The sequence below is a fragment of the Sorex araneus genome, chromosome 4 (assembly GCF_027595985.1).
Source record: "Sorex araneus isolate mSorAra2 chromosome 4, mSorAra2.pri, whole genome shotgun sequence".
Taxonomy (NCBI): domain Eukaryota; kingdom Metazoa; phylum Chordata; class Mammalia; order Eulipotyphla; family Soricidae; genus Sorex; species Sorex araneus.
Window position 1 is genome coordinate 138,127,877 of NC_073305.1, and position 25,486 is coordinate 138,153,362.

Consider the following 25,486-nt stretch of genomic DNA (forward strand, 5'->3'; position numbering starts at 1 on the left):
TTTGACATAAGCCAATTATTTTTCATTTTATTTTTTGTTTGTTTTTGCTTTTTGGGTCACATCTGATGTTGCACAGGGGTTACTCCTGGTTTATGCACTCAGAAATTACTCCTGGCAGTGCTCGGGGGATCATATGGAATGCTGGGAATTGAACCTGGGTCGGCCGCATGCAAGGCAAACACCCTACCTGCTGTGCTATCGCTCCAGTCTCTATTTTCCATTTTAAAAGGCTAATTTATAGGAGCTGGAGACATAGTATAACAGGTAGGGTGGCTGTCTTGCATGTGACTGACCTTAGTTTGATCTCCAGCCTCCCATATTGTCTCCAGAGCACTTCAAGGAGCAATTCCTGAGCCCAGAGTCAGGAGTAAGACCTGGACACTGCTGGGTGTTGCTCAACAACCAAAATAAATAAATACACTAACTTATAACTGGCATTTCCATTTTTAACAGTTTCCATGTAGTGTTAAAGAGACTGCAAAACAAATAATGTAGATGACTCATTCGAGAAGTCAAGTCTTATTGGAAACCGGTTGCATGACATCCATCTGTGTCCCTGACCACTTCCCTGCCCCTTTTGGAGGGTCTGACAAAGGGTCTCGGGAAAGGATGCTCCTTTGTGTATAAAGCAAAAGCCTATGTGCAGGTGTTTCCCATCCTGAATCAGAAACAGATGTCTGATTAGGCAGAATGTCTGACAGCTTGACGTACATATGGCCCCACCTAACACTCTGACCCATGAATTGTACTAATAAAATATCCTCATGGTGATTTTGATGGAGTCATGAAACTATCACTTGCATTCTTCAATACCAAGGATGCTGGATCCTACAGAGGGGTAGTGATGGGCACAGAAATCTGGACTCTGTTTCAAAATCTCTATGCTGCCATTGATGCAGTTTAGCAAGCAAACTTAATAAGGCAAATGACAGTGAGACTTTAGCCCAGACCAAGTGTTTTCATTTGAAGAAGTAAAATTCATTAGGTAAGTATTTGACAGCTCAACTTTGTGTCAAGTACTTAAAAAGCTCAGAAGAATCTTCAGTCCCAGACTAAAGTATGTAGAGTGATTATCTGCTCAGAGCCTGTGGACAGGACTATCTTCAAACAGTTCATAAATAAGCAAATATATATAGCACCGACTGCCTACAGAAAACAAGACAAAAAGCTAACATCCTGAACATTTAGCATTTCCTTTGGGGGCTGAGCTAATTAAAAGACAAAAATTCCCTAAAAAGTGGTAAATCTATATGATAAAATTTTAATTACAGTGTTATAAAATTTTTATAAGCTATTTCTATTCTATTAGAATACCAATGATATTCAAAATTTTCATCCTTTTCATGTTATTTAAGAATACATCTTAGGATTTTTCTTCCCCATTTCCCTAGGATTTCATTTTGAGAATTTTTTGTGAAACTTTTTTCTTTTATTAGTTGTGGGTACCACTCCTTTTATTAGTTGTGGGGGTTCAAGTGGTCTAGGGGGTTGAACCCAGGACCCTGTATGTGACTGCTGCATTCTCCTTGTTATTGGCAGGCATGAAAATTGCACCCCACGCCTCACACATGTGATGTATGCACTCTTCTATGAGGAATTTCCTAGGTCCTTAATTCAAATCTATACTCATTCAGTTTCACATTTATAAAAGGCTTAAATAACCTGCACACTTTTCTGTAGTAAAAAATTCTGGAAAGAAAAATCACCTTACTGAAATAGAATATGCAATCTGATCTTATCTGTCTGTAGCTTGCAAGTGTAGCTCCAAAATAATGGTTGTGATTCAGAGACTCATTCTGTTCTAGTATGTTTATAAAAGGGAAGGTAAAGTACACAAACTAAAGTGAGAAGAAAATGACTACATAAAAGATGGACAGGTTTAGAGTGCTCCAAATGTGCCCCATGCATGGCCGTTTTAATGACAACAAAATTACACACATTTATGAAAGGAAATAGACAGGGAAGTTTGAGAGTAGTTGAGTTAAATCACTTCTGTTATCTGTCACTTGAGGGGGAAAAAATTGGGCTGGTTTTAAAACAATGCTTTAGTTACAGATGTTTCCAGACCCCCTCCCCTGATCCAAGGAAACAAAATACCATTCAGCAACAAGCCCAGATTTAGAGATGGGGCTTGTTCCAATATAAACATTTCTTAGCTAGGCCTTCCCCTGAAAGTGCATAGTCAATTTTTCCATATACAGTGGGAAAGACAAAGCTTTTAGCTTAAAAGGCGCTTTAGCCTGCAGTGTAGAGTTCCCAGAACGAGTAGCCTAGGAACTCCTTGGGTCACTGTTTGTGAACCCCACTGCCAATCTGTTCATTAGATTTATACGTTGGAATAAATGTCAGACCCTACACATGCCACAAATGGAAACTAGGCACCAATCCGACTTTCTGTTTTTGTTATGATCACTTATCCATTGCTCTGTTTCATGTACTAGTGTTTACTGGGGCCCTGTTTAGGGCTTGGTGTGAAGCAGGCATTCAGTAGATAACGGAGAATATATAAACTAGTGTTTGAGCATTTCTTATACTAAAGGCTCTTGGCCAAGCAATTTGGAAGATCAAAAGATGGATTGTGAACTCTTCTGGCCTTTGAGAGTTTAATGGGGGCATTTAAAGTGCACTGCATGTAATACTGGATAGAAAATGCTAAAAATCATAATGAAATAAGAGATTTTGTTGAACACTTAAGTGCGTATTGCAGGAGTTGGGAATGATTCTTTGGAGGAGGTGGCCTTTGTGCTAGGTTTTCTGGAAGGAAAAAACATTGAATATGAAAGATGGACACATAGAATGTTTTTGGGCATTCCCCGTAAGTTACAAAGACTCAAACCTACATTCCTTTTGTTGTCTCATTGCTCAAACAGGCATCCTTTATTCTTGGCAACCAATACCACTAAGGGCAGCAGATAAACTTGCTTTTATTTGTACTTTGAACTTGTTTAGAAAGATTAATATAAGAAATTAATTGCAGGAGACTTGTGCAATCTCCTGGCTAGCAGTCTACCATGCTTTCTCTCTCTCTCTCTCTCTCTCTCTCTCTCTCTCTCTCTCTCTCTCTCTCTCTCCCTCTCTCTCTCTCTCTCTCTCCCTCTCTTTCTCTCTCTTTCTCTCTCTGAAAAAAGTGTTAAACCTAGGGAGCATGTCACTCAGCTTGCTTTCTTTCTGCTACTGGATGCATTTTCCCCAAAGTGAAGTGACAAAAGAAAGATCATGGAAATACTTAGATCTGTGACTCTTTATAAGACTTTATTGGTAAAGTCTTTATTATACTTCAGATGCCCCCCTCTCATTTTTGGAATTGGTAAATTTCTGAGATGATCTGAAGGAAGCTCAAAGGAAATCTGTGCTGATTTATTATTTAAGGAAAAAAGCACATTATTGATCAAACAGAGATTGCAGTCAAAGGGAGATTAAAGCAATTTAGGCCAGTGAAAATGAAAATAGGTCCTAGAACTAAAAACAAAAATGTTTTCAAAAAAAAAAAGCTTCAACATTTGTTAGTTTTGAAAGTATCTCAAAGTAAGAGAAGACAAAAAGATGCCCTACAGGGGATGGAGCAATAGCACAGTGGGTAGGGCATTTGCCTTGCACGTGGCTGACCCAGGTTCAATTCCCAGCATCCCATATGGTCTCCTGAGCATCGCCAGGAGTAATTCCTGAGTGAAAAGCCAGGAGTAACCCCTGTGCGTCGCCAGGTGTGACCCAAAAAGTAAAAAAATATATATACCCTACAGAAAAACCCCATAAAATGTTTATTTTCACTTAATATCTCTTATATGCCACAGGTCCAAACACACAGGTCACAGGGGAAAATATGCTTCACTGGAATGAGTTGAGCCCAGCCCTTTAGTAAAATCCAGATGCTTTAATCATCTTTTCTCACAAACATTATTGCTCTGACCTTACAAAGATATTTATATCACCTTAAATATGAGATTGCTCTCACCATGCTGAATAGTTGCATATCAAAGACCAGGAGAGAGAACAGGGAGCTGGTACCTGCCATTTGGAATAAAGTGTGTGGCAAGGGACTGGAGCGATAGCACAGTGGGTAGGACATTTACCTTGCATGCGGCCAACCTGGGTTTGATTCCCAGCATCACAAATGGTCCCCTGAGCACTGCCAGGAGTAATTTATGAGTGTCGAACCAGGAGTAACCCCTGTGCATTGCTGGGTGTAACCCCAAAACATTTTTAAAAAGTGTGTGGCAGAATAGAACTATCAGACTTCCCCCACCAAAACTATCAGACTCTCCAATTTTGCTGACTATATAGGGGTTTCCCCAGCCCCTGAAATTCTCCTAATACTTGTCCTCTATTAGACACAGGGAACACTGAAACAGATGTCATTTGTGTGGCAATCCTTAGATTTTACCAGTAACTGTTCTGTTGGGAATTGGCAGGTTTTCTCTGAAAAGCTAATGTTAGAAATTTCCTTGCTGGTAAGAAGTGACTTTGCTTTGAAATCAGCAATGAGAAAGCTCCACAAATAAAAATGGGGATGCTGAAATTCCAAGCCTTATAAAATAAGCTGAGAAGATTACAGCGGGGCATAATAGCCCGAGTAGATCAATTTGAAGCTATCAACATTTCATTTTGTTCATTAAATTTCCATTTTATAATTGTTTTGTTAGATGACTGGGGAATTGTCTTTACACTCTGTGGAAACAAGAACACTGACTGATGGTAGGGAGAATACCAGACATGTGATGGGGAATTTTTTTAAATCAGTTCTGAATTGTTTTCAAACAAAAGGGTTGTTGTTCATTTTTACATTAGACTTTCCCCTCTTCCTTTTAAGATCCAGGATGTGTTGTTTATTTTAGCCGGAAATTCTGAACAATATATTACTACATTTGAAAGCTTTCTTCCTAAGTAGAGGTGCTGAAAACAGTGTTTGAAAGATCAATAGCCATAAGAGACCAAAGCAAAAATCCTTGCAATGAAAGAATAGGCATAAATTATATAAGATAATTATATAAATTAATGTAAGAAATTATCTATAAAATAATACGTAAATCAAATTTCAAATTAGGATCAGTATGATGACTGAAAGCTAAGAAAAACGCTAATATTTTTGTAGTTAAATTACCTAGGGCTAAGGCACAGATGGCAATTTAAGATAAAGCAGAGTGAACATGGACACAGTCTGGTCTGACTCAGGACTTGCTATTCCTGCACCAGGTCTCCAGATGTTCTGTACCTCTTTCATTTGTTGGGGCTGGATGGCACCTGTGCTCTGTGATGCAGCTGGGTAGGAGGGTTGCTCCAGTGCCAGGCAGGAAACTTGATTCTGGCTCAGAACTAGAAACCTGCTGTGGGCCTTGGAGGAAGTTACTACATTTCTGGCTCCACTTTGTTCCTTTGTCAAAGACATTAGTGGCACTATGATTTCTAGACTCTTCGCATTCAAACACGCTAGAAGTCTGTGAAATTTCCTGTTGTCACAATAAAGCTGTAAGTTTACATGTAATATGACTTTGGGCAAACCATTTACCATCCCATTTCTTTTAATAAATTAAACTAATAACCACTGGGCTGCCTGCTTTGTGATATGATTATGAATAATGAAAGAATGTGGATGGGCATGGAGGAATATGGATGGACATTTCACTGATTTCACCCTGAGTGAAATGAGTCAGAGGGAGAGGGACAGACATTGAATGTCTGCACTCATTAGCGGGATATGAAAAAATAAACAGGCTGGAGCGATAACACAGGGGGTAGGGCATTTGCCTTGCACGTGGCCAACCCGGGTTTTCAGAGAGCCCGGCAAGCTACCAAGAGTATCCTGTCCACAGGGCAGAGCCTGGCAAGCTCCCCATGGTGTATTCGATATGCCAAAAACAGTATCAATTCTCACAATGGAGACGTTACTGGTGCCTGCTAGAGCAAACTGATGAACAATGGGATGACCCAAGAACAGGAGAAATGAGGGCCAGGAGGACGAGCCCATGGTTGGAAGCTTGCCACAGTTGAGGGGAGGGAGGGCAATTAGGATAGAGAAGGGACCACTATGACTTTGACAGTTAGAAATGATCACTCTACAAAAACAGAGTGTTCAAAGAGGTAAAGTCATCATCATCATCATCATCATCATCATCATCATCATCATCATCATCATCATCCCATTGATTGAATTTCTTGAGCGGTCTCAGAAAGGGCTCCATTCGTCCTAGCCCTGAGATTCTAGAAGCCTCTCTTTACTCGTCCTTTCCAATGGTGCCACACTGGAGACTCTTTCAGGGTCAGGGGAATGAGACCCATAATTGTTACTAGTTTTGGCATATGAATACACCATGGGGAGTTTGCGAGGATCTGTCATGTGGGCAGGAAACTCTTCCAGAGGGAGAACTAGGCCATAAGATGTCATGCTTTCCCAAGGACAGTATATACAAGGGCCAGGATGATTGCCCCATAGCTGGAAGACTGCTTCATGAGAGGAGGGGAGAAGGCAGATGGAATAGAGAAGGGATCACTAAGAAAATGATGGCTGGAGGAAACATTTGGGATGGGAGATGCGTGCCGAAAGTAGATAATGGACCAAACATGATGACCTCTCAGTGTCTGTGTTGCAAGTTATAATGCCCAAAAGTAGAGAGAGAATATGGGGAATATTGTCTGCCATAGAGGCAGGGGGAGGGTGAGAAAGAGAGGGTATTGGTGGTGGGGAATGTGCACTGATGGAGGGATGGGTGTTTGATCATTGTGAGATTGTAACCCAAACATGAAAGCTTGTAACTATCTCACGGTGATTGAATAAAATTTAAAAAAAAATTCTGATGTCAATAACAACAACAAAAAACGATGTCATGCTTCTGGGAACTTGGTTTTAAAGTCTTTTGACTTTATCTTTTGATAATCTTTCAGTACCTGTATTGCTAACCATAATGCCTAAAGAATAGAAAGAAAGAGGGGGGGAGAGTGGGAGGGGGAGAGAGAGAAAGAGAAAGAGAGAGAGAGAGAGAGAGAGAGAGAAAGAATGAAGTAAGGTGGTAAAGTGTTTGCCATTGAACATTGAAGCAGACTCAGTGGTGGGTATGGGAGGGAAACTGGGGACATTGGTGGTGGGAAATGTACATGGGTGAAGTGACGGGTGTGGGAACATTTTATGACTGAAACCCAACCATAAATAACTTTTTAACCGTGTCTCTCATACTGATTTAATTAAAAAAGAAATATGTGTGAATAAATGCACCTTATAAATCATGAAAGATTAATATTATTATTGTTGTTGTCGGATCACTAAATTAACTTTTAATTTTCATGATGCTATGGATAAAACCCAAGGCCTCACATAAGCAAGAGATCTACTGCTGAGCTTATATCCCTGACCCTTACCTTTCGTTTTGCTCTTTGTGCTGGGGATTTCTCCTGGCTCAATTAGTGGTGGACCATGTGGTGCCAGTGATAAAAACCAGGGCCTTCACATGTAAAGCAAATGCTCCAGCTTTTTGAGTTGAACTTCAATATTTGGTAGTTGTGACTGAAATTTGCTTAATATCAATAACTTTAAAACCAAAAATTCTAAATCTATGAGTTAAGACATATAAAGTTTTTTCTGATATAGAAGATCTGTTCTCTCCAGAGATGTTTTGTATTTGTGTGTTTTGGGGCCACATCCAGCTAGTGCTCAGGGCTGACTTCTGACTGTGCTCAGGGATCCCCTGGATGGGAAAAGAGGTCAAAATTGGGTGCTGGGGATTGAACCAGGATTAGTGGCATGGAAAGCAAATTCCCTACTACCTCTCAGTGTTACCCCAGAAAATTTTAAAGCAAGATAAAACAAAACTGCACTTGATTATATGACACTAGGCAATGATGAAGATGCAATGATTTTATTTTAAAAAATCCAGTAAAGGTGAAATACAACTTTGCTATCTGGTTTTTTTTTGTTTTGTTTTCAAATAAAAATACGATTCATAGACAAAATATTTTGTCCTTTGGAGATAAAGGACCACAGAAGGGTATACTGGTCTAATATTTGTAGGGGAAAGAAAGAGTAAGACTGAGAGCTACATTTTAGTTCAGGATGCAGGTAAGAAACTATAGCTTATGAGTTAGGATGAGATAGCTTTTATGGGGTTGCAATAATTAGCATGGAAATACCCAGACATCTGTTTATTCCTTTCAAGCTCCAAAGAGAGTATTTTCAGGTTGACAAACCACCACCCATTCCTTTCCCAAACTTCTTTGTTGCTTTCCTTAGCACTTCCAGGTAGTAACTGAGACACAGTGGAATTTCCTAATATCATAGGAAAGGGCTAAAAATATCAGTAGACAAGGAACAGGAAACACAAAAATACCTCTCAGGAGAGCACCAATTGTTCTGAGCTCCTCAGCACAGTCAGAGCTGCCTTACAGGTGCTCCCTGGCTTGCAGCTCTGAGCAGACAGCAAGGCACCTTTGCCTGGGGCAGGAATCAGTCATGCCAGGAAGCTACCCTGGAGGCACTGATTTGAACAAGATTTTGAGTAACATTTTCAAAACTTGTCATGATTTAGAATATCAATATGGGAGCTTCCAGCAGAGTGCTTCTCAAATATTTCTTTCTTCCCTCACTGAACTCTCATGAGGAATTTATCTGCAAAAAGATGAAAAGAAGGTTCTCCGCTTGAAGGAAACAGACTCCAAGCTTCCTGCTGTTCAACCTTCTTCACCCCCAAGTCATACGCAAGGCAGGTCCATGGGGGGTCTCAGCTTGAAACCGACTGATTTAGTAGTTCTGGGTTGAAAGAGCTCTGAAGAGATTCCCCCACCATGCCAAATGCAGTGCATTTCTATGAAGATCAGCAGCATCTTGGTCTTTCTTTCATCCTCATCTTCCAAATCTATGCAAGACATCTTGTTAGAATCTCTCTAATGATTCTGCAACAGCTACCTTCTTTCCAGACCAAGGCCAGCATCATTATTGAGGCCCCCCGAAAACAATGATCAAGACCTGCCATAGGCGATTCTGAGTCCAAACTCTGCTGCCTCCTACTCAATCCATCTAATCATGCATTCCTAGTTAATTTTGATGAAGGACAGTTCTCACCCAATTTCTCTTCAACTCTGAAATCTTTAAAGTCTCTTTGTTTGGTCCCACGGGTTGGGACAATATCTCTTTTTTAGTAGAAACTCTGTCTTTTGTCTACTCTTACTGTCCAGCTCAGCTTAAATTTTCTCTTAAAAATTTATCTCTGCTACAAAGTCATTTGATGAGCTATTCAACAGGATCGAGCTTTTTTTCTAAACTAAGAGTTCTATAATACATCAGTTTAGTTTTTAATCATACTAGCCATGTACTGCTTCATCTTTGTATTTTAGTCATTTTTTGAGTACACACACATTGACATTTGCAAAGGTGATGGGTTATTTCTTTTCCTCTTCTTTTTTTTTAAACTGAATCATCATGAGCTAGTTACAAAACTTTCTTGTTTGAGATTTAGTCATACAGCAATTGAACACCCGTCAGTGATGGGTTATTTCTTAATAAGGGAAGGAAGATGTTGATGTTCAACAGTCAAGTGTGCATGGACACTTAAGAAACACAAGGTGACATTAGATAGCCTACTATTTTCCATACTGCAAAATATTTCATTTAAATTATTAGGGCTAGCACATGAAATGTAAAATTATGTAGGAAATGCTAATTTGTGTTTGGTTTGGCTTTGGGCTAATGTTAATATTAATACAGGTGATGATCTGATTTAATCGGAAAAGTTTTTTTTTCAGAGTTGCCTCTTTTTTTTTTTAAGAAGATATTGGGCCAGAAAGATAGTACAGAAGGTAAAGTACTACTTTTGCATGAGCTCATCTCAGTTGGAATCCCTGGCACCACCAATGGTCCCCTGAGTACTACTATTAATCAGTCCTGAGCACAGAGTCAGGAATAACCTTTGAGCACCATTGGGTGAGGTTTAAGCACCCTCCTAACATACACACACACACACACACACACACACTCACACACACACACTCACACACATGCATACACACACATGCATGCTTGTACATAGGTACTCACACACGTACCCATGAGTTATTGGTTGATATGGTTCAGGTATTGTAGACTTAATTATGTTCACCCCAAATTTATATGGTAAATATTCAAATGAGTATTATAGACTCAGAAGGGTGAGGTCAGAAGGGTAATTTATTTGGACTGATTATTTTTGTAAGAAGAGGTAGAGACACCAGAGCTCTCTGTCTTTCCATAAAGTCATCATAAAAACTATGTGAGGTCACAGAGAGAAGATAGCCATCTACAAGTCAGGAAGAAACTCCTTGAGCTTGGGTTGCTACCCCCCAGAACCATAAGAAAGTAAGTTTCTATATGTAAGCTATCTTATATGTGCACCCTGTAAAAGTAAAGCAGGAGGTATTGAAAATATTTCTAAATATAAGGCCAGAGTAAGAGGAGCTATAATAGAGCTTTTGTGCATAAAATTGGAGGAATCATTACTCTTACTACATTCTCCCTTCCCTGCTTCACAGTTAATGTCACCAAGAATGACCTTCAGCCATCTCCAAGTCCCACAGAGTAGGGCCAAGCGGGGTCTGTTCCGGATAGAAACATCCAGGCCTTGCACGTGTTGCTCAGAACTTGGCCCTTAACAGTTCTGTGCTGAATGAATGGCTCCTTTATTTAAGAACTTTTTTTTTAATACAGTGCTTGAAAACTTCTAGGAAATGAGTTTTATTTCTAACTGGCAACCATTCTGTTGCTAAACTTTCTTCCTTCTGAATTGTCATTAGTGGAGAAAACAAATGAAAAACAAATGGTTTCTGAGCCTTCACTCAGCTTTCCAATGATTGACATACTTTGTGTAATCACGTCTCCTGAGGCCCTGCCTTGCCTATATTTCAAATTCTTTCCCTATCCTTTAGTCAGGTTCTTTTAAGTTATAAGTCTCCAATGTAAATCAGGACAGCATTGAAATAATTATTTACCATAGCTGAAAGTATAGGAATACATATGCATTCAGGAATTAAGTCCATTTTTATTTTTAGTACATTTAAAGAACTTTCTTTGCTGAGATAATTATGTTAGTTGACTCAATAACTCAATAAAAATAGTACTATATTAGATGTTATTTATAAATTTGTCAACTGCTAAGCATTCCCTGTTCCTATTAGGGACCCCTGTTTCACGAGCTATTATAGGCAACTTGAAATTTAGAAACTTAGATGCTAGAGGGTCATTATAGGACAAAGATTAAGAACTTGAAGCTAGGACTGGAGAGACAGGTCAGGTCTCCCTAGCACTGTCTGAGTGATCCCTGAGCACAGAGCCAGGAGCAAGAACAGCCAGGTTTGGTGCAAAAAACAAACAAAAACCAAAACAAAACACCCCCTGCTCAAAACCCCAAAAGCAAACAAGCATAGAAACACCACCAACCCTAAACAGAATTAAATACAAGCCCTAAGTAAAAATAAAGAAACAAAGAACTTGAAGTCAGATGACTGTGGCTTTGGGTAAATTATGCATACAAAAACCAAATAAAAACAAAAAATACCCCAACTCCTGCCTAAAAAACCCTCAAACAAACAAACACCTTCAACCTCAAAACAGAAAAAAACAAAAACAAACCCTAAGCAAAAATAAAGAGACAAAGAACCTGGAGCCAGATGACTGTGACTTTGGGTAAATTACTCAAATTTTCTGACTTAATTTTTTTTTTTTTTTTTTGCTTTTTGGGTCACACCCAGCGATGCTCAGGGGTTACTCCTGGCTTTGCACTCAGGAATTACTCCTGGCGGTGCTTGGGGGACCATATGGGATGCCGGGGATCGAACCAAGGTCGGCCGCGTGCAAGGCGAACGCCCTACCCGCTGTGCTATCGCTCCGGCCCCTGACTTCATTTTCTTATCTGCAAAATGATACACCTTCAGTGTACCGTGAGGAATAAATGAATTAATCATTCTATCACTGTATCACTGTCATCCCGTCGCTCAAGGATTTGCTCGAGCGGACACCAGTAACGTCTCCATTGTGAGACTTGTTGTTACTATTTTTGGCATATCGAATACACCACTGGTAGCTTGCCAGGCTCTACCATGCGGGCGAAATACTCTCAGTAGCTTGTTGGGCTCTCGAAGAAATTGAACCCAAGTCGGCCGCGTGAAAGGCAAATGCCCTACCATAAAATAAGGTCCAGAACATATCAACTTCTAAGGAAATTCTTAGAAATCACAATACAAAGGATCTTCAAAATCAGGCAGCTAGCAGTTCTGAACAGCCTCAAGGAGAGCGGTTCATTAAGGCTTTTATAAAACAGCATAGGGATGTGTGTGTGTGTGTGTGTGTGTGTGTGTATCTGTGTGTGTCTGTATGTGTGTGCACGTGTGTGTGCGTGTGTGCATGCATGCCTTTCTATTCCAGGGCTGGAGCTGTCTTTCTGATGCAGTCCTACAGAACTCAATCTCTTGAGAAAAGTACAGCTTGAGTATTAGCTCTTAGGTATCTCTTATCATCTTTCTAGCTGGCACACAGAGGCCCAGACTCTTCACTCCCTAATGACAAATTACCCTGATCCAAGAGCCTGCTTGTTTGCAAGAGCAATATTATAATCCCACTCTTTCCTAGGGCGTCTGAAGAACACCCAACACATTTTTTATGCAGATTCCACAAATAATCCGCGCCCCCCCCCTTCACCCCAGGCTTCAAGGACAAGAGGACCTCATTCTGTTCTGAATCTAGACTGTGGGGGTGGGAAGTTTGCAGGAGCAGAGCTCCTTCCATATTATTTCCAGTATTTTCTCAAAAACCCCACTTCTGCACACCTACTCTGTGTGTGCCCAGGCTCAGGAAGTGATAATATCTCCTCAGCTCCACTAGATGTTCTGAGGAAGCCATTAAATTTTTAGGGGGAAGAAGCTTTGCTTTCTTATTCTGAAGCACCTTTTGGAGGAGTCAGACAGAGTCCTGGGTGAGGAGCCTCTCATTAGTCTCACACAGTTATAACTTGGTTCTACTATTTTAGCACTCCTTATGGGCTTTTTTTTTAAAAAAAAAAAAAAAAAACCTTCATTTGATTCACAATTTCTCTAGTCCATTCTAAATTCAAACCCAGTATATGTTGGGCTGGCACGTCTCTCAATGCTCAGATAGATGCTCTCTAGACGAGCATGCTTCTCCAAGTACTTATAGACTCAAGATGACTACCCTGGGGATCTAATGAAAATGCACATTCTGATGCAGGATATGACTGGATCCATGTGGAGGCCACATGGTGATGTTGCTGCTTCCTTTGGACCACATTTGTAGATGAGACAATTTATTGTATTAAAAACTCTTTATTGGGCAGGCCAGCCCGGGTTCAAAAATAAAAAAAAAACTTTTTATTGTTTTTATTGGGATATCATGATTTACCAAGCTATTCATAGTACTGCGATTACAAAGTCATTCCTGATCAAATTCCAGGCCAAAAACCACTCGTGGTTGGGCTCCAGGACCATATAGGATGCCAGCACTGAATCCAGGTTGGCCGCATGCCCTAATCACTGTACTATTGCTCTGGCTCCTAGATGAGACAATTTAAGCTCTACTTCCCCATAGGAATCAGAGCTTTCCCTCCAGGGCAGTTCTCAGATGCACACAAAAATAATGACTTCTTTGAAGATCCTTGTAGATGCATACTTCAAAATTTTGTGTTTTGCCTCATCTAGATAACACAATCAAGTTTGCTTTCCTTTTGGGGTGGGCTGGTGGGAGAGGGAGGACACATTCAGTGATTCTTAGGGGCTACTCCTTGTGAGTTGTTTGGAGGTTACTTCTCATTGTGCTTGAGGGGACTATGTAGTACAGGGGATAAAACCCAAACCTCCTGCATGGACTCCAGCCTATGAGCTAGCTTTCTCACCTGTGTCTTCCTCTTTACTATCATAAATAAAGATACAATTGTTAGCTGTATTTTATGTTAATATATAATATAATGCACAACCAATGATATTGTTCACTCATTACATGCATCAATTTTCACAGGCCAATCGCACATTCTCCCCTCTTGACGCTCTGCCATGTGGTCCCACACTGACATGAGATATACTGGCACGAGTCTCCAGATGTGGCCTTGTCTGCTATTCTACCTTTCTGGCTCTCTGCATTCCCACGTTTAGGATATCCTGAAGCGTGGGCCTGGATAGGGAAGATGGCAGTATCCAGAAACCACGGTATGGAAGACTATTGACACTCATCAGGCAGACCTAAAGCTTTGCTACAAATGCTAGTTTGAAGCCTCCTTAAAGTATCACCTTGAAAAGGTCCATGCCAAGGGCTGGACCACTGGCCTGTCCCAGATTTTACTACCAGTCCCATGCCTGGAGTTAACTAAGAAGAGATAAAAACTCCATGATTGTGTTTCTATTTAGCTACTCTACCTGATTAATCTCTATGTTCTCAGAGTTTGGTCACCTAAATCTTAAGGTTCTAATTAGTATATCAGCTGACCAGTTATATTTTAAAATTTATATTATTTTAATTTAATTAATTAATTAATTTGCTTTTTGGGTCACACCCGGCAATGCACAGGGGTTACTTCTGGCTCTGCACTCAGGAATTACCCCTGGTGGTGCTCAGGGGACCATATAGTATGCTGGGAATCGAACCCGGGTCAGCCGCATGCAAGGCAAATGCCTTACCCGCTGTACTATCGCGCCAGCCCCTAAAAATTTATATTAATTTTAATCTACCTATTAGACATTTGTAGAATGTTGGTTTTGTTTGTTGTTATTTGCATTTTGAGGGCTAAACTCATAGTACATAGGGGATTACTTCCAGCTCTGTGCTCAAGGCACTATAAAAGATGCTGAGAATGGAATCCAGGTTATCTACATTATCTGCATGTGAAGCAAATGCCCTACCCATTGTACTCTGTTCCTTTGTTGTTTTCTTTTTAATCTGTAGGAACTAAGACCTCTGTATGTAAAAGGAATTCCATGGATTTTATTCACTGGAATTGTTAATGGAAAGTAATGGTAACTAGTAAGGGTGACCAAGCTATGAACCGCACAGCTATGAACCGCAATAGTTCCGGTGTTGCCCTGCTTCACATAATTCTATGTAATTAAATTTTCCTTTTGATAACTTAACTTAAGGCTTAATAGAAATGAGTAAAGTGAATATATAGTAAGAAGAAGACACAGTAAATTAGTAAATTAGAAGATACATGGATACATTCACTTAATGACCCCCATTCAAGCACAGAATGGTTAAATACATAGAAATAATTTGAATAAGTCTCTTGCCCGCACACCTGGCCAGAGTCTCTTGCCTGCACACCTGGCTGTCTTCCCTGGGGCCCCTCGAAGGGGATGGGCTCCAGCTTCCCTTCCCACCCCAAGCAGAGCTCTCGGCGGCCGAAGACCACCGGAACCTAGCTACAGCCATGCTGGAGGCTCTACACATTCGGACAGGCCTCATGCATGAAGAACCCAGGCTGCTTTGCGGCCGCACAATATCTTTATTTATTTATTTATTTTTATTTTTTTATTTTTTGCTTTTTGGGTCACACCAGCGATGCTCAGGGGTTACTCCTGGCTTTGCACTCAGGAATTACTTTGCACTCAGGAATTACTCCTGGCGGTGCTTGGGGGACCATATGGGATGCCGGGGATCGAACCCGGGTCAGCCGCGTGCAAGGCAAATGCCCTACCCGCTGTGCTATCGCTCCGGCCCCACAATATCTTTAGCCTACTTCTCCCTCTGGGAGAAACTGGCAGTCTTCTGAGAGTTTCCTCCCCACATGGGACAGCCTTGCAAGCTTCCCATGGTGTATTCATATGCAAAATCCAGTAACAAGCTGGATCTCATTCCCCTGACCCTGGAGAGCCCCCAAGTGCAACATCCTTAGGAGGGCCAGTCGAGATAGACTTCTAAGATCCCAGGGAGAAATCGGTGATTAACGGGATATTGTGTGATTGTGTGTGAATTTGAATGACAATGGGCTGGAACCCAGGAGACACAGGTCCTGTTGCTCTTGCTAATGAGCTTCTTGTCCTTGGACGAAGCACTGCAACTAACTCCAACTAACTCCTGGGTTAGTCTTAGCTTCCTCGCTGGCAACACAAGATGTTGACTATCTTCAATTCTACTCTATGTCTAACAATTAAATGCTATGATTCTTTGATTTTTATGGTTCACATGGCAATTTATAATAAATAATAAACACTTGCTAGTTCTTCACTTCATCAGGTCTTCTCTATGCTAAATTCTGTGCTTTCCTGTCTTATGAGTGAAATGTCAAAGTTTGCACTGGTCATCACATATACCAATTCCAAGGGAACAGTAAAGAAACACAGGCCCATCTTTAGACACTTGGACTGTTAAAGCTCCAAATAATAGGTATTTAGCACCTCACCTATTTTCTGGGGATTGACAGAGTCACAGATGACAGAAAGAACTACTTTATCGTTGCCAGAATCCTAGAAGATTAATGTGAAGAGGTGTACTTGTTAAGTAACTGGGCTACTGTAACTAATGGGAACCATAATTTTACAATAAATATTGATACCCCAAAATATTGTACATAAAGGTCCTTTAAGGACCTTTGTAAAATATAGAATGTATTTTGTAATGTAAAATATAGAATGAATTACTGGCCTGTTTGCAAGACACTTGTGCTAATGCAGCTACTAATACTATGGATTTCTCCAGCTTGTCATTTTTCATGGAGTCATATACATCGATATTTTGTCTCATTTAGGTAAGTTGTAGGTCTCTAATTTCACCAAAACACAACACCCTTTTATAAACTAAAAGATTCCTGGAAGTGAAAAGAAGATCATATTGTATATTATATTCAAAGTACATTTGTCACCCTTCTCTCTTTAAAAAAAAAAAAAGAAAACAAACAAAATAAAACAGTAATTTTTAAAATGTATTTTCTTTAGTAAAAAGGTTTACGTTTAGGAAAAATGAACATTTTCCCACTACCATTTATCCCTGGAACGCTGTTTTCCCAAGTTTCTCATGATAAAAAGACTCAGATTCGGAGCCGAAGTTCTGGCAGCTGAGTTTCATTAAGACTTTGATGGGAAACTTAAGTTGGAATTACAAACATCTGTGGTTAAACTTCCCTTTAGTAAACCATTTCCCAGAATTTAACTTTACCACACTAGATGTGCAAGAGAAAAACAGTTGAAAGAAGAATGCTACTCCTTGGCAAAGGAAGGAGTAGGTATTTAAATATTCTTCTTTGTGGTCCCTATATCTCAATGAAATAGAAGAACTACTTGTTTTAGAAAACAAGCATTTGTTTGTAAATGCTAAGTTTTGGAATTCAAAGCACGCGTTAGCAATATGTCTTTAATGGCTTCTAATTTATCAAATGTCTCAAAATTATGTCTGGCAACCATTATGTTTACAGAGTTACAGAGCAAGAGAAAAAACCCAGAGGAGAGTTTGGGGGACTATATACTTCAAGAAACTATAACAAGTCAGATTTAAAAATTATATTCTGAAAGGGAAAATAAGTCATAGTCCATATCCTATCAAAGTTTGGGGATTTTGTTTAGCTGTAGAAGGATTGTGAGAAAAATTATTTGTCTTAACTATTCAAGTTATCCTAATCCTGGGAAAGACTAAATTTAAAATAAAATTTAGGGACTAATGATTATAGATGTCAAACTTTGGTCTACTCCTCTAATTCTGGGGAACCAGTAAATTTGTAAACAAAGTTGAAAATAATCAAAGGGTAGAAATGTCTAAAACAAGTTAAAATTTTGAAACAAATAGATTTCTACTATACATCTTAACCTGCAGCTTGATTAAAACAATGGAAGAAGAGATGGAAAAAGAACAGAAGTAAGAAAACTGAGAGCTGATTTTGAGTTAAGCAGCAATATAAGTATAATTCCATTTCATAGCTAATTCATAAGACAATTGCATTTTACCTTAATTTTGCAATCCAGAGAATGGAATCTTCTAGAGATGAATTAGTTTTCCCCAATTCAGTTGGCTAGAAAGTAGTTAAGCTGGATACGTAGCACATCTGTCTGGCTAACTGCCCATGTTGTGACTTTAATGAAAGGTATGTTTCAAATATTGCAAAACAGACACTACACATAAATAATACTGGGATGGAATCAACCTATTAAATGCCCTTAGCCCACAGGATATTAAGAAAAATTGAGTCAGTTACTTCACTTAAAAATGCAGATTCTTGAGGCTGGAGCAATAGCACAGTGTGTAGGGAGTTTGCCTTGCATGTGGCCGATCCAGGTTCGATTCCCAGCATCTCATATGGTCCCAGAGCACTGCCAGGAGTAATTCCTGAGTATGTTAGCCAGGACTAACCCCTGTGCATTGCTTGTGACCCAAAAAGCAAAACAAACAAACAAACAAACAAAAACACTAAAACGCAGATTCTAGATTCTTTCGAAAAAACAGACTACTCTGAATGGTTGCTGCTTCTTTCCTGCTTCTTGAGCCCCTCCTACCTCACAGAATGTCTTCATTTCATTGAGTTGTCTTTACTCAGCTATATTTTTCTTGGACTCAATAAAAATGTGTGAGTTCTAAATTTTGTACCAGTTTTGATCAGAATTCTACTTTTGGCTCTCTATCCCTCCACCCCTACCCCCCCCCACCAAAAAAAAAAAAACCATCACCACCAACAACAACAAGAAAGTAGAAAGTCAAACTGATATGTGTATTTTATTGATCATAGTAGCACCATTCATAAGAGGTAAAGGTAGAAACAACCCCAATGTTCATCAATTGATGAATGGATTAACAAAATATATATTGGACAAAGAAAATAGTTCAAAGAGCTGGAGCACATGATTTGCATGTGGGAGCCCTAGGTTTGATTCTTGACACCACATATTCACAAAACAGAACTAGGAGTGACCTGCGAGCATCCACAAGATGTAATCCCCCAAATAAAATCAAACCTACAAAGTGATATGTATGACAGTAAATATTATGCAGCCTTTAAAATGGATAAAATTTCAACACATGCTATGACATGAACAAAACTTAAAGACAATGTACTAAGTGGTATAAGCCATATACAAAAGAATAAATATGGTCTGATTTCACTTATATGAGGTATCTAGGCTAGTCAAATTCAGATAAACAAAATGTAAATGGTGAATGCCAGGGGATAATGATGAGTTATTGTTTGATGAGTATTGCGTTTCAGTTTGAGAAGACGAAATAGTTCAGTTTGGGAAGATGGAATTCTTTTCTCATAATGAAAATTACTAGGTAATTTACCTGGGCATATGCACTATACCTGCTCCTAAATTTGCAAAAGAAAGTAATTATTATACTGGTCTCATCAAGTTATCACAAGAGTTCAAACAAATAACTCATGAAAATTGCTGAGACCAAGAACTTACACTTAGTAAATACTCAATGATTGTTAGCTGTAAACCATGCAGTTATTAATATTTCTGCTATTACTACATTCCAATATTTCCAAAGTAATGGTCTCAAGACAAGTGGTATTGGCTTTAGTGAAGATTTTTTTTTTTTTTGATTCTTGGGTCACACCCAGCAATGCTCAGGGGTTACTCCTGGCTTTGCACTCAGGAATTACTCCTAGCAGTGCTCAGGGGACCATATGGGATCCTGAGAATTGAACCCAGATTGGCTGCGTGCACGGCAAACACCCTCCCTGCTGTGCTATTGCTCCAGCCCTGGATTTAGTGAGAATATGGTGGTTGTACTTTACTGGTTTTTCTTTGGAATAATACCTTTCCCATCTTATCTATGACATTTAGCTTGTAGCCACTCTTACAGAGTACACTCTGCTTTATATAGCACTATAAATATATTTTCTTAGGTTACTCACCCCATGAGGGTAGGGATGTGACTCTGTTTCTTTTGGCCATCCGTGGTGCCTATATTAGTGCTTTTTGTACATGCTAAGGCTCCAAATCTGCTCAGATGAATATTAAGTGAATGATATCTTGTGTAAAGAGGGTTTGAATCACCCAGTTTAAATTACAGTTTTATACTGTACCTATAAAAAAGATTAAATGATGCATAAAATGATAGCCAAGACCTGAGTATGATGGTCTTAATGTGATTCTATGTGTTTTATTTCCTTTCTCAAAGGAAGGAACCAAAATAAGGAAAAGGAAAATAGATGGGGAAAGATATTTAACCTATCATTGAAGAAACATCCTGCAATCCTTCTGTGGCTGGAAGCAGCATATGTGTTGGAACATTTTCACACATTCACAGTGAAAAACAATCTTGAGGAAAAATTCCTCACAGGGAAAAATCCCAGTACACAGAGCTTTCTTGAAGCACAGACGTTTGTCCACTATGGAGTAAAGGCCACAAGTGGGTCATGGCACACTTCTGTTCCTGGAGAAAAGTTAACAGCCACACAACACCTAGCAGATTATGAGAAGATAAGATCCTCTCGTCTGCTCTCAGGGAAATGTGCTTTGGGTAACTATTTCCCTTATTTTCTCAAGGATCTCCTTTATACTCTGTGCCCCCACCCCCTCTGCCTCTCCAGCAGAGACCCCACAATCCTCTCTGAGTCTGTGGCTTATTTCCAGTCGTGCAGCATCAACTTCCATAAGAGTTCTTGACCTTGCTTGATTCCTGCTTCCTTCTAATAAACAAAAATGTTACTGGTCCCAAGGTTACTCTGATATCTTCTCCCTGGTGTGTGTGTGTGTGTGTGTGTGTGTGTGTGTTTGTGTGTGTGTGGCTTTTCTTGGTACTATGCCTAGGATGAAATGAAAACTTTTCTTCAATGTGGGATGTTAGAATACTGAATCATACTTTGCAAAATTGCTTCATCTCGCTTGTGACCACTACCTGCTAGCAATCATTGCTCTCACTACAAACTAACAAACTAAGCAGTGATGAACTTCGTAAATTGCTTTAACTAATGCAATTTGGTGGTCAAATACTTCCATTTAGCACTGTTACCTCTGGGTGTTCTTTTCAAATCTTTGCACTGTGGAAAAAATATAAACTTCTTTTATAAGGAAACAAAAACTGTGGGTCATCTGTGCTCTCTACCTTTTTATTTGGTGTATACTTTATGTATTTGTTCCCTTAACACTCTGAGTGCCATCATGTACTATATGTACTGTGTGAAGGACCCAGGGTGGTGTGAACTCGAAGCTTGTTGTGGAGGAGCTTGGGAGGGCCTAAGACCTTCAGCCAAGTGCCTCCTACAACTGCATGTTTGCTTTAGTATTTTTCTTCCTTTCCTTTGAAGGAGAACTGAGAAATAACCATTCATATAAATCCAACTCAAATAAAATGGATTTATTTATAGAACAGTCTTCCATCCACATTCGAATCTCCAACAAATAATGAATTATATGTATCTGTGTTCTCTTTCTTTCCTAATAGATGTGAATATGATCTCCTGCACCAATTCAGTGGAGCAGTTATACCATGTTATTAAATCTCCAGTGTGTATTTGGTTTAAGATCTCGTAACTGGCCATAAAGAGCCTGGGAAACCCAATGATGGGGCTTTGGCAATTCTGTGGGACCACAGGCTAACTAGAGGTATTATTTGAAACCATGTGGTGGGAACTACCGCAATACCACCCTTTCTACATCATGTACTTTGACCCTCCTGGAATGACTAATAGCTTCTTTCTGCTTTCTTAAACTAAAGGCCTCTATGGGCATGTGTACTAGGTTCTGACATCATCACAAACTTAACTCTTTCGTAGACATTCTTCTGATTGCAAAAATCTAGACAAGTAAAGTTTTGAGAAATATCAGCAAACAAGTTTTTTTTTAATTAGTCATCTACATATCTCATAATATTTATGTCACCTGCAATGTATATGAAGTGTTCACGCTATATCAGACATTGTGTTAAATGCTCTCTATGTTTCATCTAAATTCCTCACGAAAACTGTATGAAGGATGTAATAGTTATCAGTAACTTCTCTAAACTTTTGTTTCTTAATTTTCAAGGTTGATTTCTCTTGTCCCAGGTCAAGGAATGGTTAAGTTTAACCTTGAAGCTTCCAGACTGCAAAGTCTGACATCTAAACTGCTTCCCAATGTTGCCTTTTAATTATTCCACTGAAATGATTGACTATATAAGAAATTACTTAGTGTTCCCGGGTTTGATTCCTAGCACTCCATAGGGTCCTCTGAGCCCATCAGGAGCGATCCCCGAATAGAGAGCCAGGAGTAAAACCTGAGCACAGCGGGGTGCGGCCTCCAAAGCCAAACAAAGCAAAAGAAATTATTTCATCTTAACAGTTTAGTCAAAATTCCCTTAAGAGCTAAATAAGTGAAAATAAATGACTTGAACATAATTTTTTTTCCTATTTTTTTGTGGGTGACAATTATAGTTATATGTGCCTGTCTCTCTAGAAATAGTGGGAAGATAAATTTGAATTTCAGATGAACAATGAGTAATCGTTAATATAAATACATAGTATGAAATATTTAAAGCAGCCAAAAATTCATTTTTAACTGATCTGAAATCCACATTTAATTTGGCATCAGATTTATATGTAACTGTTCACTTACATGAAGCATTTAATTCAGGAAATTTTCATGTTCAAAGTGGAGTTAACACTTCCTGGGTAACAATTCCAGGCCTGGATAGAACAATGCCTAACCACTGCCCCAGTCTTTCTTGGTGGGGCTCTTCACCAAATCTCCGCACAAACTAACAGGAACCATTTCTCCCTCTCTGCTTTTCTCCTGGAGTTATAGTTTGTACTTAAATGAGAGTTTGTAATATTTTGCCCCCCCTCATTCATCCCCTTTTTGGATGTGTGGAAGGTAAAAGAAAAGTCATATTCATGGACCTCATATTACTAGTAATTAGTAAGCAGTAAGCAAGTTATTCATAGTACATAATAGTTATAGTTAAGCTAACAATTGGTAGAATTAATTCATATTTTGGTGTTGGTAGGAATGGTGTTAATACACATAGCACAATGCTTTTGTTCTATAGTGGCTACAATCAAACTCACAGTTGTTAGTGACTTTGTGTGTTTTGTTAGGTCAATTACTCTTTCCTTTCCCATGAACTTTAGTGACTTCATTTTCCTCCTACTTTGCATCTCCCACGCACCCCACCACCATGCTGTTGTCAGTTTCCGCTCAGGGGGCTCTTAAATCACTTACTCTGGATCCTCCTTCACCCAATTTCTGCACCTTGGCTATGCTTTTAGCATCAAAGCTATCCTGAGGAAGGGAAATAGTGCTCCTGCCCACCCCTACTCCTTTTATTTACTTTTTAAAAAATTGACTTATTGGTTGAACATACTCTATCAGAGGGTTAACTGTGTGTAGGACTCACTGCATCTACCACTAAAGTTCCAGCCCATTCTCACCCCAGAACATGCCTTTTACCCATTCCTTGCCTTTTCCCCCAAGTCCCTCTGGTAACCACCGTAGTTTTCAGAGCCTGACTTAGTTTAGTTGTCTTTTGCCAGTTCCAAAAGCAGCTCTCAGAATAAACATCAATAGCATATTCTGTCATTTTGACTTTGTGGATAGAGCTAGGTTTTTTTTTTTTGTCTTTAACTGTGTGTTTCTGGGCTGGGAAGCCTGGTGTCTATTTAAGGAATTGCCCCGTTGGTTTCCCCACAGTCTTTTCCTTTCGGGATCTTTAGCTTCTCTCAGTGCCATCACCCTGCCCGGTTGCAGAAAACCTTCTGGTTTCTTAGTGCCAAAAGGGACTGGTCAGTCTCACTGTCTAACATCACAGAGAAACAGGAAGCTAGTGACAGGTCATACAGATCAGTGCTGTAGCTGGACAAAATCGTGAGCCTCCCGAATTGCCAGAAAGCCACCGACCACCCGCGTGTCACCGCAGCCCAGGTCCGCTGGACCCCCGTCGGAGGAGCAGGAAGCAGGGACTTCTCCCAGGTGGAGCCCGTCTCCCAAACTACCAACTCAGCTCACGAAGTCAAACTGTTTGATTTCAGCTTTCCGAGCTGCCCGGGCGAGGGGGAGAGGGAGCGGAGGGAGGGAAAGAGGACACAGGGTGACAGCCACACGCGCGCCAGCAAGGTGACAATGACAGGGACACTGTACCTCTGAGGCAGCCGGCACGTTACTGGGATCGCTGGTCTCCAGCAGGTCTTGTCTGCCGACGGTGGAGCTGCCTTCAATGTCAAAAGAAAGAGCGTGTTCGTCCCCGAACGCCGCGCTGGAGCCGGCGGCGCCCCAGAGGAGCCAGAGGGCCAGGAGCGAGCGCCAGGCTGAGCTCAAAGCCATCGCGGCATCAAACCAGTCTCGGGGGCGCTCCGGAACGGTCCTGTGGGTTCCTCCCGCGGTGCAGCCTGGCTTGTTTCACCTCCGGGCGTCTGGTCTGCAGAATCCAGATGTGCGAACCCAAGGAGGAACTTAGTAATAGAGAGAGGGAGAGAGTAAGCGAGTCTGCGACTCTCTCTCTCTCTCTCTCTCTCTCTCTCTCTCTCTCTCTCTCTCTCTCTCTCTCTCTCTCTCTCTCTCTCTCAACCCCCTCCTCCCTCTCTTCCTCTCTCTCACCTTCGTTTTTTGTTTTTGGTTTTTTTTTTTGTCTCTCACTTTCTCCTTCTGTCTCCCCGGGGGCTCTGCCAAAACATTCAAATGGATGCAGCTTAAAGTTGAGCATCAAAAGGCAGAGTCCCGGCCACCCGGCCCGCTGGTCTCCGAGGTCCTGGCTTCCTCCCCATAACCATTCTCACCACTCCCTTTCACCTTCCACTTCCAGGCCCTCCCACTCCAAATTGGCCTTTCCGACTGGACACCAGGATCCTTTTCTGACTGGCTGACACCCCACCCCCCACCCCGCCGCCGGCCCTCTGAGTTTGGAGCTCCTCCAAGGACCCCAGATGAATATTCAGCTTTTGTGATTGCTCCTTCACTTCTCTTATTTACTCAAAGTCAAGGTGCCGGATGTTTTATCTATATTTTTAAGAATCTTTCCTGTGGCCTGCTCTGGTTTGCTGGGAGATGGGTGAAAAGGGATGGAGAGGCAGGAGCCTGAGTTGGGAATCTCAGCAGGACAGAGAGAGGACCTCCCTGGCTTGCTTCTTTGCTTTCTTGAATCAGGTTTCCCTCTTGCAGAGGTCCGCTGCACTCTTTGTGCTTAGATCTCTTGAGGCTGGCTGGCCACCCTGATTCTTTCCAAGTCTTTTTACCCAGAGGGCCGGGGAGGAGAATATCATTCACTACAGTGCTGGAAAATGACTTCATTACTCAAATGCATGAACTTTTATTTACAAAGAACATCTTGTTTTCGTCCTAAAGAGGTGCTTTGTAAGGGACCAGGAACAAGGCGTGCAGTGTATAAGTCTGTCAAATATACTGCCCACAGCGCCGACTTCTTCTTTCTGGCCTGTAATCTCATGTCTTCTACATCTGTCTAAATCCTGTAACCTTTCCAACACTCTGGGTGAAATTGGGCTCAATTATGCTGGCCTGCACTCATGTAGATCAGTGGCCACTACAGTTGTCAGATCTCTTTGCTCACCTTGCCTTTATAATAGAACTTCAGATGTTTCTACAAGAACCAAACATGGCTTAAAACGGATTAGGTGAGACA

The 25,486-nt window shown here is 40.5% G+C and overlaps 1 protein-coding gene across 2 annotated transcripts in view; it reads right to left on the minus strand.

The window, feature by feature from the left end:
* Positions 1 to 24,615, minus strand: part of LAMA4 (laminin subunit alpha 4) — a 160,874-nt gene extending 136,259 nt beyond the window's left edge. The window contains exons 1-2 of one of the 2 annotated variants that reach the window (XM_055135507.1): positions 24,448 to 24,615; positions 23,992 to 24,302 (exon numbers count right to left, since the gene is read on the minus strand). In XM_055135507.1, the coding sequence (XP_054991482.1) occupies positions 23,992 to 24,174 (183 nt within the window). In that variant the 5' untranslated portion in view covers positions 24,175 to 24,302; positions 24,448 to 24,615. Of the gene's footprint in view, positions 1 to 23,991; positions 24,349 to 24,447 lie in introns of those variants that run through there. The other variant, XM_055135509.1, reaches the window with a different exon arrangement.
* Positions 24,616 to 25,486: the final 871 nt, after the last annotated feature.